Genomic DNA, 20,869 nt, shown 5'->3' with positions numbered 1-20,869 from the left:
CCCCTTGTTAAACTGTAAAGGAAATGATGCCACCTGCTGTCATTTCCAGGAACTGCACTAGAGGCTATTTTGGATTCTTTCTGCTTTGCAATTCAAATCAATCGGATTTTATGGGGCATCAGCTGGGTCCCTAGTACTGTCCTGTGGTTAAGGGCCAGGGTCCACTGAATTTCCACAGACTTCAGAAGACAATGGTCAGTTGGGGAAGAGAAGAATTCAAAGTATTATGTGAAGTGAGCTTTATCTGCAAAATTGTTGGTGTAGTTTCTAAAAGTTTCTCTGGAAACCCCAGCCTCTATGAAATTTCCCTGTAAATCACAGAAACTAAAGACACTCGCATTGGGGCTGGAAGCTCTTTGTACTCACCTTAGATAAAAGGCTCCTTGAAAGACTGCTATTGGAACGTGTCCGACAGTGAAAACACGTGGAGGCAGAGGCAGCGAGAGTCATTAGAATCATTTATTCCCACCCAGCTGCATCTTGGTAGAGGAGGCCGGCAGAGGCAGCGAGAGTCGTTAGAATCATTTATTCCCACCCAGCTGCATCTTGGTAGAGGAGATCGAGGCCAGGGGCATCATCTGGCTCTGCCAAAACTAGAATTAGAAGGAGTTGGGGTCTTGTGAGTCCAGCCTATGCGCTCCCTTGATGCTGGGCTGAAAAAAGATCACGAGGAGTTCAGTTGAGTGAACCTCCCTCCTTCAATCACTAAAATACAGTCATCTCACATCATAATATCTCAGAATCTTTCCAAGAAATGAGTATAGTTCTTCTTCTTACGGTTCAGGAAAATAGCACATGGGTTCAGGGAGCAGGTCATACATTGGTCTCCAAACTATGGGGAGACCCCTTCTCTGCCTTGACCTCTGTCTAACCACATGGAAGTCATCCTCCTCTTCCTTCTTCTCATCATCCTATCACTGTCACCATTCTCACACAGTTGTGGGGATTTTACACAAAACATGGAGTTAATGTTTTTACAGGATATGGATCCCAAAGGCAGACAAGATTCCTGGCATGCATTCCTCACAAAAACATCTGCAACTAACAGAGAGTACATATGATTATGTAGCACTGCTCCTGCAGCGGAGACTGAATCATGCTCATCTTTGTATGACCCACATAATGCCTGGAACGTAGTAGCTACTTAGTACATGTTTACTTAATTAAAAAGAATATTCAACACTTTGGAAAATCATAATTTATAAATCATGCCATCGGTGGGATTTTCCAAAATATTGAGGAATTCTAGTCATACCTCTGTCGTCCTGGTCTGGTTTCTTGTGTGTGTGACAAACAGGATGGTCATTTTTACCCTTTATCTTTGAAAGTCCCCAAATTATTGTTGAATCACAGTGTTGAAGGTCATGAGGTGAAGATCTTGCTCAGATATAGTTTTCCCTTATAATGACAATGAAGTCACTCTTCCTGGGAGAGACCTTCTGTGTTAAGGACATTGGCGCTGACTCCTCTGATTCTGATTCGAAGTTAGCTGTGGTGGGATGAGGGAGGGAGAGGGAAAGTCCAGGTTGCCCAGGCCCTAATGAGGTAAGTGGGCTGTTGAACTACTGAGAAAGTGGCAACACCAACTTCTCTTCTCCTTCTGCCTGTGGCTTTTGGGTTCCAACCAGAACTCCACCTCCTCACCTTACTCATCTGGCTGTTTTGGTTGATTTGCTCCGTAGAAGTCACCGCCCAGTGCGAGCCACCCTCCTAAATTCAAGGTCAAGAGCTCGCCTCTGATTGAGAAGCTTCAGGTAAGTGCAGAATTCATTGTCCATTGCTACCTTTTATCTAACTCCACTTCTTATCCAAAATTTGCATGGCTTTGAGGCTCAGAGGGGTAGCCCTTATGTCACCTGGCTAATTGGCCCCAGTAATCAGCCAGTGATCAAACAGCAGTAGATGATAAGGATTTCACAGCCCTGCCTGAGGAAAAAGAACTGACATAACGACCACATCAAGCATAAGCTCATGTATTCAACATTTAGTGGTGGGGGGGTCGATGGATAATGGGATGCCTCTTGTGGGGCCAGGCTCATTCCTGTAATCCCAGCACTTTGGGAGGCTGAGGTGGGAGGATCACTTGATCCCAGGAGTTCAAGACCAGCCTGGGCAACATAGTGGGGCACCATCTCTATAATAAATTTTAAAATTAGCCAGGCATGGTCATGTGCACCTGTAGTCCCAGCTATTCTGAAGGCCAAGGTGGGAGAGTCACTTGAGCCCGGGAGGTTGAGGCTGCGTTGAGCTGAGGTCACTTCATTGCAGTTGAGCCTGAGTGACAGAGCAAGCTCCTGTCTCCAAAAAAGAAAAGAAAAAAAAGTCATACGGGAAAGGATACCATAGTTGCAAGAAACACTTCAGAAATAGCCGAGTCGTCTCTCCCAAGGCCTGAATGCAGCCACAAACCAGTTAAGCCCTACATAGGGCTGCTGTTCTGCTGCTGACACAGCACCAGTATGGACACGTTTGTTGTTTTGAGAAGCATCCTGTCCAGCCTCTCCACCAGTCACCCTGTGTGCCCACAGCCCTTTCCCACCATGCCCAGGGCTGGCTGGCTCCCTGCAGCTGTAATTAAGCAGAAGACACTGGCCCTGAGTTCACAGTCTTATAGAGACAGAGCTTTCACAGGTGATTGCAATAAAAGACGTACAGGAGGCTGGGCACGGTGGCTCATGCCTGTAATCCTAGCACTTTGGAAGGCCAAGGTGGGTGGATTGCCTGAGCTCAGGAGTTCGAGACCAGCTTGAGGAACATGGTGAAACCCTGTCTCTACTAAAATTACAAAAAATTAGCTGGGCGTGGCAGCATGTGCGTGTAATCCCAGCTACTTGGGAGGCTGAGACAGGAGAATGGCTTGAACTCGGGAGGTGGAGGTTGCAATGAGCCAAGATCACACCACTGCACTCCAGCCTAGGCAGCAGAGTGAGACTCTGTCTCAAAAAGAGAAAAAAAAGATGTACAGGAGTCAATGCCAGAGATCTCAGCTGCAGGTCACTGCCCAGCTCCTGCTGCTCGAGGTGAGGGTTTCTCGCCGTGGCATCCGGAGGTGCTGTGGTCGGGCTCTCATGCACTGCAAGGTGTTTGGCAGCATCCCTGGTCCTACACGCTGATGCCAGAAGCACTCTCCAAGTTGTGACAAATGAAAGATGTCTCCAGACATTGCCAAATGTCTCCTGGGGGCAAATTCATTTCCCACCTCTGACCCCAGCTGAGAACCACCGTTCTAGAATTTCAGAGCAAGAAGAGAGTGGAGTGGGCCGGAGTAACTAATGAATGTTTTACGAAACACCTATGTACTGAGCCCGTCCTTAAGGAACTGGTGACTGAAAAGGAGGGAGAAAGGTGTTCACTGCGGAGAATGGAAGCAGCTGAAGTGCCGAGGAGCGGTAGGATGTTATGTCCGGGTGGAGGCTGTAGGGGAGGCTTCTGTTTTCACCCTGCCCTCTGTCCAGCCACCCAGGAGAAAAAACAAGGCTCTTGCTCACCATAGCCTCCCGTCTAGGCCTAACTAAGACCACTGGCTCACCAACTTCATTCTGAAGCCATCAGAGGTGTCAAGACGAATAGCCACAGCCTCTGTAGTTCCCAGCCATGGGAGAGCCTAGGGATTTGAATCCCAGCCTAATTTGGGGTTAAGGCCAGCATCTCTGATTTCCAGCCATGAGCCTACCCTGTGGAGAGTGGGGAGCGTTCTGCAGTGTCTACCTGAAATTTAATTCAAGCTGAGAAGCCCTGATTCCACCCAGCTGCAAAAACAGGGAGGTGCTGGCCAGGCGCGGTGGCTCACACCTGTAATCCCAGCACTTTGGGAGGTGGGCGGATCACCTGAGGTCAGGAGTTCGAGACCAGCCTGACCAACATGGAGAAACCCTCACTCTACTTAAAAAACAAACAAACAAGAAAATTAGCCAGGTGTGGTAGCACATGTCTGTAATCCCAGCTACTTGGGAGGCTGAGGCAGGAGAATCACTTGAACCTGGGAGGCGGAGGTTGCAGTGAGCCAAGATTGTGCCATCACACTGCAGCCTGGGCAGCAAGAGTGAAACTCCATCTAAAAAAAAACAATAGGGAGGTGCTGCCTGTCACTCTGGGAGGCTGCAGGGCTCCTAAGTACATAACAGGGATCTCTCAGAAGGGATCCCAGAGCTCCAGCACCCCTCCTAGCAGCCAGCTGAGGGGTGCGGCTCCAGACTCCCTCTGCCTCCCTACAGCCCACCCCAGCCCTCATTCAAGTGCCAGAAACCAGTTACCAAATATTCTATATCCTGTAGTTTTGGACCCATTCCTTTCTCCAGTCATAAGTGAGCCTTTTGGGGAAATACAGCAACTTGAGAATGAGGTTTGGATGTTTAGTTGTGCAGTCTCATTAAGATCATCAGCAATAGAATGACAACTTAGCCAAATTCCACAGGAACCTTACTTTGTTGGGAGTATGTGGGAGAAAAAGCTAAGAAATGCATCACCAGCTAGATTTTCTTCTAAATATTCTACTGACTGAATTATGAACTGGGAGTTTTCTTTTTTAGGATTTGACTTGTCCAAAATTCACAAGTCAACTTTCCTGCTGACGATCAACATCCATTTTATTTGCAAGCTGTGTTACAGAGGGAATTTCTCTGCCTGAAATTTAGAGAAGGGCACTTTCTTTAAGGTCCAGCTAACCCACTCTGCCATGAAGCCCTCTCAGCCATTCCAGCACATCAATTGCACAGCAATGCTCCAAATCCTTCCCTGGGTGTTCACCATATGCTGCTTTCTTTCTTTCTTTCTTTCTTTTTTTTTTTTGAGACAGGGTCTTGCTGTGTTGCCCAGGCTGGACTGAAACTCTCAAACTCCTGGGCTCAAGCAATCCTCCCAACTCAGCCTCCTGTGTAGCAGAGATTGCAGGCACAAACCACTGCACCCAGCTTCATATGCTGCTTTTTGACATGGCTTGGGCTCCTGGTATGCTATTTAACTTCTGTATTTTATATATTGAACTCTTACCATGATTCAGGCTTGTCTGTATGATACCTTCTTTCTTAAGATCACAATGAAAATACTAACACCCTTCTAAATGTGTACAATTCTTTCTAATCCACGAGTCCTAAAGTACACATAGGAGTTCTACAGGACAGCAGAGTCTGGGTGGGGAGGGGGAAAGGGGGTGGAGGGTGGGGCCAAGGGGAGCTGGGAGGGAAAAGGTGTAAGTATGGGGCAGTAGAGAGTACAAAGGGACCAGATAGAAAAGACTTTGGAAGTCAGGCCAAGAGGCTTGGACAGACAGAATCCGAGATTCAGAAAGGCTGTTGGACTTGCTGAAGTCCTGAAGGTCACATCGCTATTAAGTGAAAGATCCAGTATTTGAAGTCAGATCTGTTGGTGTGGAAAACCCCTGTACTTCCCCTTGCACGTCTGCCCTTAACACTCTGTCCCTTCTCTGTCAAGTCTCCCGGTGGCTCTCTCTCCTGGTTCAGCACTTCCACAGGGTCTACAGGAGGCAGGTCTGCCGTGATTTGGGTATGCAAAGGGTAGGAGAAGTACCCCTAGATGGCCCTAAAGAGGATCGGACACTCACGCACGTTTCCCCCATGGACACCTTCGGGCACCACCACCTTCTCTGTGGTGATGGGTGGATCTAGGACCACCTGCCTCCTCCCCAACCAAACTCAAGACTCCCTGAGGCTTTGGTTACCTTTGGGTGACTCTCCCATTTGGCTGCCTTTCATTTTGATCGGGTCACACCTGTACCTTGATACCCCAAGTGATGGCTCATACTATGGTGTGTTCTGCTGCCTCCCTCCTGGAGGAGCTCAGCGGTCTGCCATGTCCACCACCCTGCCTTCTATTAAGAGGGAACCTGGTACTTGGAGGCAGAGAGAGAATCAGACCCGGTGTGAATCTCAGGGCAGATCCCTTCGCCACTCTCCTGATTGTGCAATGAGAACACAGCTGAACATGTGGCCGGCAGCAGTAGGCATCCAGTGGGACTGGGTACCATCGACTGTGATGAGAAAGGCGATCGCAGAGCCTGACTTCCTGTGAGATCCCAGTGCCGCACGTGCTCCTGGCAGCTGCTGCTTTGCAACCTTGTTGATAAGTTGGGCTTGTTCCGGGACATTTTTGTTAGAGCCTCATCAGTGCTGGCTGAGCGTGTTGGAATGCAGCCTGTGTCAATCCAGGTAGCAGGAGGAGTATTGAGCAGGCATTGCTTCCAAGAGCAGGCCATGATGGGACAGCAGATCATGGGGAAGTGGCTTGAGGCCAGGTAACCAACAAGCTAAAGTAGAGGCTCTCATCTCTTCCCCAGTCCTATTTAACAATGTTCATCTTTCCTTGACAGGCCAATTTAACCTTTGACCCGACTGCTCTGCTGCCTGGAGCCTCACCCAAGAGTCCCGGACTCAAGGCCATGGTGTCACCATTTCACAGCCCACCTTCTACCCCCAGCAGCCCTGGCGTGCGATCTCGGCCCAGTGAGGCAGAGGAGGTGCCCGTCAGCTTCGACCAGCCCCCTGAAGGCAGTCATCTGCCCTGCTACAACAAGGTAAATTCTAGCTCCAGAGTATGGAGGTGTGTCTGTGGAAATGTGGGCACTGGCACTGAATTTTCTCTACTCTGTTGTCCTGGAGAAAGGAGGAAACATTCGGAGTTATCATCAGAGCTGCATTTCAACCCAAGTGAAATTTCTCTTCTCCTTTGCAAGTGATTCCTGAATAGTATCACCCTTCTTCCTCGACCAACTGGCTCATCTCCTCTCCCTATAACTGTGCCGTTTGACCCCAAGACAAGTTTGGGGATTGGCGTGCTCTCTCCTTTGTGGAGTGGGGTATGGAAATTCAGGACCAATCCTAGCTGCATAGATCATTAATATCAAAAGCAGAAAGCAAAAGCCCAAGGCCTGATGAGTGATTTGCAGAGAATGCTGGGCAGCATCCCCAGAACTTCAAAACATCCTGCCTGCCCCGGTATGAATAGTCCTAAGTGTCCCAGTGTGGGCTCAAATCATTCTTCCTGCAGCTTGCCCCACTTAAAGAACATCCAAGCTGTTCCCTTTGCAAAAATGACATGGCAGGGTGCATTTCTGCAGATGCAACCCCAGTCCTCTGTATAAGCTTTCATCACATCCCTGGCCCTGCTGGGAGGAGGTGGAGGTCAGGATCAGAAATATGGGCCAAGCAGGTAGCCAACAAATGTGGGCCAGGGCCAGCAGGGGCCAAGACTTCAGGGGGTCTGGTGCCAGGGAATGCTAAGTGGGTGTGGCTTTAAAATTAATGATGGAGAAACGAGATCTTCTAGGCCATTCTAGGAAGTTCATCTCCCAAAAAAGGGTCAAATGTGTAAAAACAGGGAGGACTCAAGGAAATAAACTGGTGATAAGGAGGTGTTTGGGCAGGCTTGAGCCTGAGGGCTAGGGCCAGAGTGGAACTCTCCCAACCAGGGTGATGAAGCCCCTGAAGGCAGAGAGGAACGTTTGTGGAGAGCCTCATCTTCTTACAGAGTGCTCATAGCCAGGCGAGGCAGGAGGGAGGACCTGCTATCTGATCATAGTGCCTGGAGGCTTCAGCCTTCTGACAGCAGCAAGGGAAAGTTATTTTGGAATTCTGCTGGCCATGAGAGCTGGGATACATTTCAGAGCTGGTCCATGAGGACCTTGATACATTTCAGAGCTGGCCCCATCATGGTCTCAGGAAAGGGCTTGGGAGGCCCTGATAAGCCAAGTATTCATTCCAAGCATCTCAGATGGGGAACTAGGATTGACAAACACCAAAATGTAAATCAGTGGGAAAATAACATTTACAAAAATGTATTTTCATACTAATTTTTTTTTTTCCTGAGGCAGGGTCTTCCTTTATCACCGGGGCTGGAGTGCAGTGGTGTGATATTGGCTCATTGCAACCCCCACCTCCTGGGCTCAAGTAAGCCTCCTAGAAGCTGGGACTGCAGGCATGCACTACCATGCTTGGCTAAGTTTTGTATTTTTTGTAGAGATGGGGTTTTGCTATGTCCTCAACCAGGCTCCTGCAGCTCCTGGGCTCAAGTAATTCTCTGGCCTCTGCTTCTCAACGTGCTGGGATTACAGGCATGCACCACCACACCCAGCCCACTTACATACTAAGTTTTAAAGGACACATCACTCGAGTAGGTAGAATACCTGATGTGAACACTTTCATTGCACTTCTAAGTCTGCTGGGCTAAGATGATGCCTGACTCTGAGATTCATATGCTTCCCAGAGAGATCACCTTCAGGCAGCTCTGCTGGTGCTCCTGAGGAACAGCTCCTGACAGCGGTGGACCTGAGTCCTAGAAGCAAAGGACTCTGGCCACTCAGGTCCTCCAGTATCAGCCAGCTTCATAGGGGATGGGGAGGGCAGAGTTGGGGCAAGAAAGGAAGCTGGTCACCAGGTATCCAGCTCAGCCCCCCTGAGGTCCCTGCACCAGGGCGTGGCCATCAGCAGGCCGCTAACTGTCTTCCCAGTGCAATTCGTCTTTGTCTCAAAAGTACAATTTTCAAAACCATGAGTTATCTTTTTTACTGGATAGAAAGCATTTGTATCTTCAGAAGATAAAAGTCTGACTCTTATGCAACAAAATAGGGATTGATTTTATTCAATATGTTAATCTATGAGGAAACTTGTAAGATGGCAGAGCTTACTCAAACAGCATTTGAAGAACTGGTTATTTATAGACAATTAGACAATTCCTTTTTTTTGAAACAGTGTCTTGCTATGTTGCCCAGGCTGAAGTGCCATGGTGTGATGACAGCTCACTGCAGCCTCAACCTCCCAGGCTCAAGCCGTCTTCCCACGTCAGCCTCCCAAGTGGGACCACAGGCATGCACCACCACACCCGGCTAATTTCTCTTACTTTTAGTAGAGATGGAGTCTCGCCATGTTGCCCAGGCTGATCTTCAACTCCTGAGCTCAAGCGATCCTCCCCCGCTCAACCTCCCAAAGTGCTGGATTACAGGTGTGGGCCACCATGCCCAGCAACAATTTATTTTAAGTGTCAGAATAAAATTGCTAATTAGATAGCAAACTTGTTAATGTTTTTACAGTGCAATAAAATCATGAGGTTTTTGGGTTTTTTTTCCTGGATGGAAAGCGTTTGCATCTTCACAAAATAAAAGTCTGCAGGTCCCCATGTGATTTCACAATCTCACACGGCTCTAACCTATAATAAATAGCAAACAATGATTCATTTTCCTGGAAAATTAAATGGTCCTTGTGTGAACACGTGAAGCAGTGCATCAGACCAACATTGAACACACAGTTCTCTTCTTGGCCTTTTTCTCGGGTTTTGGATAATTTTCCCTAACATTTTCTTCCAGGTGCGGACGAGGGGTTCAATCAAAAGGCGCCCTCCCTCCAGGCGATTCCGAAGATCACAGTCGGACTGTGGGGACCTTGGAGATTTCAGGGCGGCAGAGTCATCTCAGGAGAATGGTGCTAAGGAAGAAGATGGGGAGGAGGTGTTCCCATCCAAGATCAAGGCCCCAGGATCTTCTCGGTCCAGCGAGGGGACAGGGGGAGAGGGAGTGAGAACCCTGGAGCCCGCTGAAAAGCCTCCTCTGAGGAGGTCACCCAGCAGGACAGAGAAGCAGGAGGAGGACAGGGCCACAGAGGAAGCCAAGCACAGTGAGAAGGCCAGGCGGAGTTCAGAGGAGGTGGACGGCCAGCACCCAGCCCAGGAGGAGGCCCCAGAAGCACCCCAGACCTCTGGCCCGGAGGCAGAGAATAGATGTGGGAGCCCCAGGGAGGAAAAGCCAGCTGGAGAGGAAGCACAGATGGAAAAGGCTACAGAAGTGAAGGGGGAGAGGGTGCAAAATGAAGAGGCGGGACCCGGACATCAGAGCCAAGACACAAAGAAGCCAGAGGAAGGAGCTGCAGGGAAGGAGACCTCCCTTAGTCCCCCTGGAGGAGTGAAGGGTGGCGATATCCCCAAGCAGGAAAAAGGCAAGGAAAAACAACAGGAGGGGGCAGGGCTCGAGCCAGGTTGCAGCCCCCAGATCGGCCCTGCCCCACAGGAGACTGGCGGTGAGATCCAGAGCGGGCAAGTAGTCCTCAAGCCAGAGGTAGGTGGCCTGGCTCATTCACACGCAGGAGGCAGTGCCAGGGCCAGTGTGTGCCTCGGTCATGTGCACTGTTCTGTACAGTCCCTTCATAAATCAGCTCCATGCAGAAACAAAGGCACCAGGCTCCTGCCTTGTGCTGACTGGTTGGAGAAAGCCTGTCGCTGAGGCTGAGGGGACAAAAGGACACAAAGGGGAAGTGTGTCTTGTGCTCTTGCCAGCTTCTTGCTGACTCAGAGTTCTGACAAGCTTCTGAGTATGTGTGAAGGGACTGAGCCTCGACACCACTCAGTAACTGAGGCCCGCAAGTGTCTGTGGAAGCCTGCTGAGTCCAGGGGCCTGGGCATGCTGCTGCAGGGAATCCAGAGACGAAAAAGAAAGGGGAGCTCCTTTCTAAAAATCATCTCAGTTTAGCACATGAGACCAGCAGCGCCTTTGCATTCACGAAAAAGGTGGAATAGGGCGGCGACAGGAATCATTGTTAGGGAAGCCCAAAGTGCAAGGGTGGCAAAAACAACCCGTGTGTGGATGGGGCAAGAAGCTGGGGATGCTTCAGGGCCAGGCTAGCATCTGAGTTGGCTCTCAGAGAAAGAGGCTGCACGTGATGTGACATCCACTCTCGTGCAGGAATTGGTCATTGCTGCACATGAGGAGGAGAGGGTGACTCAGTCCCTCCTGTCTGGGCCCACACTGACTGGCCCTTTCCCCTGTACCTGTCTGCTCCTCACCAGCTCCCAGGAAGTGCATCTTGAGCTCACCTATCTATGCTTTAGGAGCAGAACGCGCCCTGCCGAGTCCCTAACAATGTCATCCAGTCAGTCACCCACACGTGTTTCCCCTTTGCTTCCTTGCGTTTCCTTTCTCGCACACCACTGTCAGCTTCTTGCTACAGTAGCTTCTTCTGGCTTCCTGCTTCCATTCTTTTTTCCTCCTGCCTGTATAATCCATTCTCTTGACAGCAACCAGCAGGTTTGGTTTGTTTTTTAGCTCAATTGCTCTTTGCTAAAATTATTCGCCTCTCGTATTAGGGTTGCCATAAAAAATTACCACAAATTTAGTGGCTTGAAACGATAGAAATAGACTTTCTTATAGTTCTACAGTTCAGGCCTCCAAAATGAAGATGTTGGCTGGGTTAGTTTCCTCTAGTGGTTCTGGGGGAGAATCTGTTCCTCTTCCCTAAGTTCTAGTGGCTGCCTGCAACCCTTGGAATCCTCCCTTCCCTCCTCCGGCTCCTGGCGGCTGCTGCAATCCTTGGCTTGTAGATGTACCACTCTAGTCTCTGCCTCCATCTCTGTCACATGGCCTTTCACGGTTACTGTGTGTCTCAAAGTCCCCCTCCTTCCTCTTAGAAAGATATCAGTCTTTCAATGTAGGGTCCACCCTAAATCCAGAATGATCTTGTTTGGAGATTCTTAGTTACATCTGCAAGATCTTTCCAAATAAGGTCACATTCACAGGTACCAGGGGTTAGGATGGGGCATCCCCACCTCTCCCTGACTATCCCCCTCACTGTGCCATGCTGATGTCTTTTTGTTCTTCAACTACAGCAAGCTCGTTCCCACTTCAGAGCTCCATCCTTGCTGTCCCCTCTACGTGGGACATTCCTTTTGATCTTCATATGGCCACTTCTTACCCAGGGTTCAGAGCTCAGCCCAGATGGTCTCTTCTCACTGAGGCCTGTCTGTGCCATTCAGTCTAAGGGGACCTCCGTCCACCCCATCAGTTACTCTCTCCCACCATTTCCACTTTGTCATCATAGAACACATCGCTACTTGAAATTCTGTGTATTTTTCAATTGTCTTTCTCTGCTCCTTTTCCTCACTGCATCTCCAGCACCTGCTACAGAACCTGGAACATAGTAGGTTTTTTAAAAAAAACTTGGCTGAGTGATTGAATTTTTAAAGAAGAGAGAAAGTTGCCTGACCCAAAAGAAATAATCTCTAATGATAGAACTACAGGTATAAGAGGAATTGATGCATTTCGGGGATCTCCCAGGGCCCTCATTATTCTCACTCATGCTAGATCAAGGAGAAAAAAGTGTGAGTCCCAAAGACTCATAAAGTGTGACTGAGACCCCTGGGTTGAGTGGTTAGGCAGAGGTGCTCCAGATTTCTTCAACACCTTCCATTCTAAATAAGCAATATAGATTTAGGATCTTCTGGAACTGAGAGATTCCACCAGGTCTCCAGAAGGCAAATACATGCCCCAAACAGTCCTTTTTGAGGATGAAGGCACTGGGTCCAAGCAGTCACCTGCCAGCGGTTGCCACATCTTGTTTTCAGGTTAGGAGCCACCTACCTTTCCAGGAGACCTTCCCATCTAACTGACAGCATCTTCCAATCCTGAGGGTTGAAAAGTCACCTTGGTTGAAAAGTTAGCAGGGAACAGGGCTGCTTCAGGGGGGTCTCAGGTAGAAGTCTCCCTGCAGAAACTCCGGGAGCTCTGGGGCAGGCTCACCGGTAATCTCTCAAGCCTTGCCACTTCCATATTCCCGACAGAGCCCTGGGCAGGGGACTAGAATGCCCAGCACCCTTAGGAGCGCGGTCCTCCCAGACAGGCAGCTCTGGTGGAGAAAGAGTAGCTCCACTTCCACCTCTGGATGGAATGACAGGAATGCTTTTCCTCTGCCATCTCTGAGATGCCAAACTTTGATGCCACTTAACCCAATTGCCTAGCTTTGTTTGTCTGTTTCTTTGTTTTGAGATGGAGTCTTGCCTGTCACCCAGGCTGGAGTGCAGTGGCACAATGACAGCTCGCTGCAACCTCTGCCTCCCAGGTTCAAGCAATTCTCCTGCCTCAGCCTCCCAAGTAGTTGGGATTACAAGTGTGTGCCACCATGTCAGGCTGATTTTTATATTTGTTTGTTTGAGATGGAGTTTCACTCTTGTTTCCCAGGCTGGAGTGCAATGGCATGACCCTGGCTCACTGCACCCTCCGCCTCCTGGGCATATTGGCTCTCTTACCTACTTGGGAGGCTGAGGTAGGAGAGTCTCAGCTACTGGGGAGTCTCAAGTGACTTTCCTACTTCAGCCTCCCAAGTAGCTGTAGTTATAGGCAAGCGCCACCATGCCCAGCTAATTTTGTATTTTTTTTAGTAGAAACAAGGTTTCTCCATGTTGGTCAGGTTGGTCTTGAACTCCCGACCTCAGGTGATTCGCCTGCCTTGGCCTCCCAAAGTACTGGGATTATAGGCATGAGCCACACGCCCAAACAATTTTTGTATTTTCAGTAGAGACAAAGTTTTACGATATTGGCCAGGCTTGTCTTGAACTCCTGACCTCAAGTTATGCACCTACCTTGGCCTTCCAAAGTGCTGGGATTACAGGGGTGAGCCCCCATGCCTGGCTGGCCCCAATTGCCTAGTTTAGAGAGAGAAAGAAACCAAGCCTCCAAGAGAGGACAGAAGTTGTCCATGGTCATAGAGCTCAATGAATGTTGATATATTAGGCACCTGCCCTATCATCACAATAAGCTGCTTACAGTGTACCTGTGCACATGTGCATAATTTGTTTAATCTGGAAGGGGGCACTGTCTCCAGTTCTTCCTGTTCCTCTCAAACCAGAAAGGTCAGAATCAAAATGCCTGAGTCACTAGTGTAAAAGGATTCATCAATGAGAATAATGACAGGGTTGACCCCTTGAGTCGTGGGCTTCCGCAGCACCCATGGCTGTCCCAGGTCTTTCCTGGATCCCAGCGGCAGCACACACCTCGCAGCAGTTTTCTAACCCCCAACTTAATTCCCATCTTGTTCCTTGGTTGGTAGAAATAGATCAATCAGATAAACTAATTATGGTCGCATTCATGCAATCAGCATTTAACAAGCACCCATTATCCCTACACTATATGAGATACCCGGAGTCAAAAGTGAAGAAGAAAGAGGCATAAACAAATAACGACCAGGCAGTAGAATAAATGGGATTCTGCCCTCCAGCGGTGCTGTGTGAAGCACAAAGGCTGGAGCAATTTGTTCTTTGAGAGAAAGCAGGAGAAAGTTCTGTAAGTACACTGAAGGCATCAGATGTGTGAAAGCGCTATACAGGGTCACCTAAATGTTAGGTTGTCCCTCATACGTGTTTTAACATATCGTGCTGAAAGAAGGAGCCATCCTGAGGATTTGAGTCATAGGCAGACTGGACATACCAAGTCACTGCACTTAGAATTCTGTTTATAAGGAAAAGTCTCCCTGGAAAGAGGCCACAGAATCAGATACAACTCTAACACTTCAAATACATTTAGCAAGTGTTTCTCAAACACTCATTATGTATCCAGTATTGAGTAGGGTACTTAGCTATGCCAGAGAAAAACTTACCCAAACAAAGACACTGGAAATGTTTGAACATCAAATCTGAGACTTTGTTGCGTTAACAGTAAATGCTGACTTCCTAACTGCCTGATTCACTTGCTTTCCAAGTTATTCCCCTTCGTTTCTCAATGTTTGATTTGCAATTCTTTTCTCTCTGAGCTGATGAAATGCATCCTTCTCTTGAGAGGTCCCTACCTTTGTAACTTTGTAGTGTTTACTTTGTTCTTTCTTTCTTCTCCCTCCTGGTTAACTGGCAGGTCAGCAGACTCAATTCTTCACCCTTATTTCTTCTCAGTTCTCTTGGGGATGCACTCCCTGCATTCCCACCTCAATCATCCCTCAGACACATTAACTGTCCTTCCCAGAGATGCCTCTGCCTCTCCTTCTCTTTCTCCCTTTTCCCCTCCTCCTCCTCCTTGCCGCTCCTCAGCCCCTAGCATGACCAGCATTTTGTGGGAGCTCAATGAATAACCGAATTGTGGCCAGGCACAGTGCCTCACACCTGTAATCCCAGTATTTTAGGAGGCCAAGGAGTGAGGATGGCTGGAACCCAGGAGCTGGAGACCAGCCTGGGCAACATGGCACAACCCCATCTCTATGATGATACCAGTGCTAACCTTTCTTTTCTATCTCTACAATCACAACTCATTCCTAGCAGAATTCCTGTTCTCCAGACCCACCCGATGTATCATCGCCGAATCCTTTTCCTGTAAATACCAGAGGTTGTCTGCTCTCCTATCCCAAAACCTTCCATACTGCCCATTGGAAAATAGAGCTCATGCTCCTCCTGGGGCTGGACTTTGCCACGTGCCTAACCTTCACTGCCTCCGTACTCCCCAACAGCGGGGCTGGGGCTCCAGGTGTCCTGCGCTCTCCACCATTCCGCAGTAGGCAAGGCATCCCATCACCCACTCCCACAGCCTCTTTGCCCAAATGCCTGTACTTCCAGCCAAAATTGCCTGCAGCCCACTTGAACCCAGCCCTCACTGGTACCTGGAAGTCCTCTCACCAGGCCTCTATCTTCCCCTCCACAGGCCTTTTCTGATTGCTCTAAGGACAAATGCCCCCCCACTGATCAGTATAGTCCATTAGGATGGTCCACATCACCCCTCACCCTGTTATGTGATTACATTCCCAGAAGTTTCCATTTCTCAGCTAGAACTGATGGAGACAAGGCTGGAGTCCTGGTACAGCTCCTAGCACAGAAGGGTCTCAAAGCAATACCTTTTGAGTGACTATTGAATAAATAGCTACTTTACTGTCCTTTTACTCAAGTATTAGTCTTTTATTTTTGACTCTTTCTGTCCTTTTCCCATTTATATGCAGCCAAAGAATCTTGAGCAGTGTTTCAGGAAAGCGCACTGAATGGGAATGAGAGGTCAGGCATCAAGGGATGGGCGTGGCACTTAGTACTTGACGACTCAAGCTCGGATCCCTGGGTTAAAATCCTGACTTCACCACTTACTAGCTGTGTGACCTAGGGGAAATAAGCTCTCTGTGCCTTAATTGCCTCACCTATAACAGAGTTAATCGAAGTGCCTACCTCATTTGCTTTTGTGAGGATTAAATGAGTTGATGCAACCAGCTGGGCGCGGTGACTCACGCCTGTAATCCCAGCACTTTGGGAGGCCGAGGCGGGCGGATCACGAGGTCAAGAGATCGAGACCATCCTGTTCAACATGGTGAAACCCTGTCTCTACTAAAAATACAAAAAATTAGCTGGGCATGGTGGCGCGTGCCTGTAATCCCAGCTACTCAGGAGGCTGAGGCAGGAGTATTGCCTGAACCGAGGAGGCGGAGGTTGCGGTGAGCCGAGATCGCGCCATTGCACTCCAGCCTGGGTAACAAGAGTGAAACTCCGTCTAACAAGAGTGAAACTCCGTCTCAAAAAAAAAAAAAAGTTGATGCATTAAACAAAAACTAAGTTGGGTACATAGCATTCTGACTCTCATTCTTACTATGACTCCTACTATGGCTATTATTGCCTGATCCAGCATCCCTGAGGGCAGATGCTGAGTGTCAGAATTTCCTCGCCATTCTCCTAATTCATTCTTTCCTCCCGTGTTCACAGGATGACACTCCTGTCCAGGACACTAAAATGTGAACAGCTCATTGTGCCCCAGTGATGAAGTTGCTGGACACATCTCTTTGCAAGTAGCAGCAACAGTCATAGGAGCAGCAGACAAAGGCATTGCAGAGGTAGAATACGCTGAGTATCTGGAGTCAGCCTGAAGACACAGGGTGGATTATTTCCTGGCCTCCACACCGAATGTTTCCTCACAAATAGAGACTGCATCTGAGGGCAGCAGACTTTTATCAGCTTGAGTTTATGTCATTTGATGGACTTAGTTAAACAACAACTTATTTAAAACAGTTTACTGTGGCAACAAGTCCCCAGGGGCACTGGTCAGCCCGTGGGGCACTGGATGCTATCCACACCCACCTATCCCTGCAGCCGACCTCCAAACTGAGCTCTGAGTTCGCTTATCAGATTTTGCTTGGGTAGAGTTTCTTTTTATTGTTCCAAAGTTTTTACAGTTCTCAAATATCAGTTAAAGCCCAATTTTAGGTGGCTATAAACATAAAATATGAATTATAAGTAAGTTATAGAAGTCCCTAAATTGTATCAAAACCCTAGAGACAACTTTTCAGCTTGGTCCAAATTTGAACTGGCCAACCAGTCTTTAAAACATTAGACTAGAAGAGATAATGATTGAAACATTTTAAAAAAGGAAAAAGTGTCTGCTTTTCCTGCCCTGTGGCTTTCCAGTTGGTGACCCCCATGGGAGATTGCTGGCTCAGCTCCCTCCCTTCTCCTACCCTTGAGATTGTGGAGGACTCCCATGGAGAGGCAGAATGGCAGGAGGTTTCCTGCTGGCATTGCATCTCCTCCTGAAAGCAAAGCAGTGATACTGAAGGATGCTGGCTCTCGGATGGATCCTGTGAGGATGCATTTGCATTTCCAGAATCCTTGAGCGTGGATTAGATGTTTCCTGGGGGGTGCCTTGAGTGCCATGATGTGCAAGCTACATAATTAAATCATTTTTCTTAGTTTCCCTGGGAAGCTTTTCTTGACTCACAGCCCAGATTGCTCTCCCCAACACAGAAGGAGTGAGTTGGAGTCTTTAGTCTCTTCTTATTGGGTAGCTCTTGCTTTAATATTCTGTTTGGAAATGTAGGGCGTTCTTCGAGGGACAGGGTCCTGACTACCCAGTCTTTGACTTACATCCTCTCCCTTCTTCATGCACACCTGTGTATTAATCCAAATACACATTTAAACTTGCGGCTGATCGTTGTTCTGATTTGAGTATTTGAATGTCTCAATGTGCTGATTTGGTAGTTGGAAGGATTGTTTTCCTGGAGGTCTGTTAGACTACACCCCACACTGACTTCAGAAAACAGTCTCTCACACAAAAAGGCCTTATGTCGCCACCGGTACCTCAATTTCCTCCTCCCATTTACAGTTTTTCTAACTCCAGGGTAGTGTTTAGTGTTCACATTTGGGATGTATTTCTTGTCAAAATTATTTTTAAATAGTTTGTAATTTGTAACAAACTTGTAACCTGGTTGAGACTGATATTGTCGTAGTTATGATAAACTTTGGATATTAGCAGAATTTGGGAGATGTGTGTGTCAATTATTTTGAGATCTATAAACTTGTGTGTCTGTCTAGCTAGCTAGCTCACTCGGTATCAGTCTAGCTACCATCCATTAATCGACAGAGAAGTCTACCCCTACACAATACTTGGTTTTATTTATATATGTCTTTGGGTTGTTTATACACACGTACTCTCTGGGCAAGTACTTTGTGAATACGTGCATGATTGTGAGTGTGTGATAAAAAGGGCCACTTCACTTGAGGAAGGCATGAAACAAAGTATGGGCTTTAGAAATGAAAAATTAAACTGCATTCTTCTTCTGGAGGGTCTAAACCTTATAGTAGTGGACGAGAAAGGAGCCGTCAAAATGACAAGAATGTGACACTGCGGGACCATGCTTATGGGCACCAAAATACCTTTCTATCCCCCAAGTCCCGTTAGTCACATTATTTGGTCTATTTTGTGAAAAAAATGGAGGCCCCATTCCCAGGGCTTGTTTATTAATAAAGGGGGCTCTTGGCAGGGAATTCATGAAGTGCAGGGACTGAGTTTTGTTCATGTTGCAGCCCCACTTCTTAGAGCTCTCCTTTCTTGAAGCAACCATGATCAGGCATTTTATTTGCATGGTTGATACTGGAACTTCTAAATTTGGGATTTGTTGGGCACAGTGGCTCACACCTGTAATCCCAGCACTTTGGGAGGCCGAGGCAGGCGGATTGCCTGAGGTCAGGAGTTTAAGACCAGCCTGGCCAACATGGTGAAACCCCATCTCTACTAAAAATGCAAAAAAAAAAAAAAAAAAAGTAGCCGGGTGTGGTGGCAGGTGCCTGTGATCCCAGCTACTCGGGAGGCTAAGGCAGGAGAATTGCTTGAACCAGGGATGTAAAGGTTGCAGTGAGCCGAGATCATGCCACTGCACTCCAGCCTGGGGGACACAGCAAGACTTCCTCTCAAAAAAAAAAAAAAATTGGCATTAAATAAATTTCTCTGTGTCTTAAGTAGCACAAACTTATTAACAGGCCAGGAAGACCTTGTTTCTTTCAGGTTTCCATAAGTTTGAAAGAAAACACTTATTCGGCAACAGGGCTAAAGAGTCAGAGTCATTCTTCCACTATCTTTGCAGTCCAACTTGAACTTGAAATTGTGTCCTTCCTTGCTTCAGAGAGGGAGCAAGGAAAAAACTAGACGCCAATATTGGCAGAAAAGGGGGTTGTGATTCTGTTTCATCTGCATGTGGAACTAGGTAAGCTTCAGGGGCCTCAAAACTCCATGCCCCTCGCGGAGATCACCCTGAACAATGCCCAGTTTGCCATGTAGATTTCAGCCTATGACCGGTTAACTACATGTACAATAAATATATGTCAAATAAAGAAATAAATGCGTGAAAAGGCAACCAGTTCATCATCTTCCGATTAGGTTTTTTTTTTATTAGGTATGTGTTTAGTACAGTTCTGGGCTCTTGTACATTTAGTACTGAATGAGGAAGATCACCCAGCTGCTGGTGACAGAAACCCAACTCAAACTAGCTGATGAAAAACAGAACTACATGGATCAATGAATCTCTCTCCCTTCTTCAGTTTCATATAACTGAAAAAAAACAGACCTAAATACAGTCACCCAGGTGATGTCAGGAATCTCTTGTGGTATTGATCTCTGCTTTCCCTCGTGTTGGCCATATTCTTTTTTTTTGAGACGGAGTTCCCTCTTGCTACCCAGGCTGGAGTGCAAATGGGCGATCTGGGCTCACCGCAACCTCCACCTCACGGGTTCAGGCAATTCTCCTGCCTCAGCCTCCTGAGTAGCTGGGATTACAGGAACACACCACCATGCCCAGCTAATTTTTTGTATTTTTAGTAGAGATGGGGTTTCACCATGTTGACCAGGATGGTCTCGATCTCTTGATCTCGTGATCCACCTGCCTCGGCCTCCCAAAGTGCTGGGATTACAGGCTTGAGCCATCGTGCCCGGCCTTCTTTTCTTTTTTAGTCAGACAGAGTCACTGTGACCGAATTCCAGGGAGGGGGGGAAGCTCAGCTCCCCCAAGAGGATGTTCTTACAGGCCCTTGGTCTCTCACTCACCCAAGAATGGGAGGGAAGACCCGGCCCGGCACGGTGCGCTGGCAAGTAAATATCGGACCCCAAAGAGTTTTTCAGAAAGTAATTTATTTAGGCAGAGAAAGAGAAAAAGGAGAGATAAAAAGTTGACAGCGAGAAGCTTCCACAAGATAGTGGAAGGGGATCCAGATAGTGACTCGGAAGAGGTGTGGAAGAAGAGGACTTTTAACCTGGGAGAAATTCCCACCCTCTTCAGGTTTTCGGGGCCTGTGAAAGGAGTTCCTTTAAACTCCCGCTGGAGTTTAAAGTTTAAAGGATCTTTGATTTTTCCCACGTGCGCCAAAGTTTAATCAAAGACCCTTAAGATCCCGGATGGAGAGGTGGGGGGTATGGTGCTGGGAAGTTATTGCCTTTGAACCCTATCCCCCTTGTGGACCCGGGAAGAGAATACATTTCCTCAGCACCACCAGGCCTAATTTTTGTGTTTTCAGTAGGGATGGAGTTTCACCATATTGGCCAGGCTGGTCTCAAACTCCTGGCCTAAAGGGATCCCACCCACCTCAGCCTCCCAAAGTGGGATTACAGGCATGAAACACCACGCCCTGCCAGTCATATTGTTCTTCCCAGCCTGCAAACCCAGTGAAAAGGCTTAGTCTTTCCCCATAACCATGGGGAAAAAATCCTGTAGAGGCTTTCCATAGGCCTTATGTGGCTCACGTGCCTATACCTGAATCAACTGATGCAGAGACTACATGCCCTCTCCCGGAGCTAGGAGTAGGTGAGTCAATCCTGCACTGTCTACCATGCCTGCAAAGGTGAGCAAGGAGATTTCCCAAAGTGAAATCAGGGTGCTGTTCC

The 20,869-nt window shown here is 48.0% G+C and overlaps 1 protein-coding gene across 2 annotated transcripts in view; it reads left to right on the top strand.

The window, feature by feature from the left end:
- RCSD1 (RCSD domain containing 1) overlaps positions 1-17,973 on the top strand; it is a 77,960-nt gene extending 59,987 nt beyond the window's left edge. For both annotated transcript variants that reach the window (XM_008985092.6, XM_008985091.6), the window contains 4 exons: positions 1,683-1,754; positions 6,326-6,529; positions 9,314-10,057; positions 16,429-17,973. In XM_008985092.6, coding sequence (XP_008983340.1) covers positions 1,683-1,754; positions 6,326-6,529; positions 9,314-10,057; positions 16,429-16,461 — 1,053 coding nt within the window. In that variant the 3' untranslated portion in view covers positions 16,462-17,973. The remainder of the gene's footprint in view (positions 1-1,682; positions 1,755-6,325; positions 6,530-9,313; positions 10,058-16,428) is intronic.
- The last annotated feature ends 2,896 nt before the right edge of the window (positions 17,974-20,869 follow it).

This window comes from Callithrix jacchus, chromosome 18 (genome assembly GCF_049354715.1).
Source record: "Callithrix jacchus isolate 240 chromosome 18, calJac240_pri, whole genome shotgun sequence".
In the NCBI taxonomy this organism is placed as follows: domain Eukaryota; kingdom Metazoa; phylum Chordata; class Mammalia; order Primates; family Cebidae; genus Callithrix; species Callithrix jacchus.
This window is presented reverse-complemented; position numbering and strand designations above follow the sequence as displayed.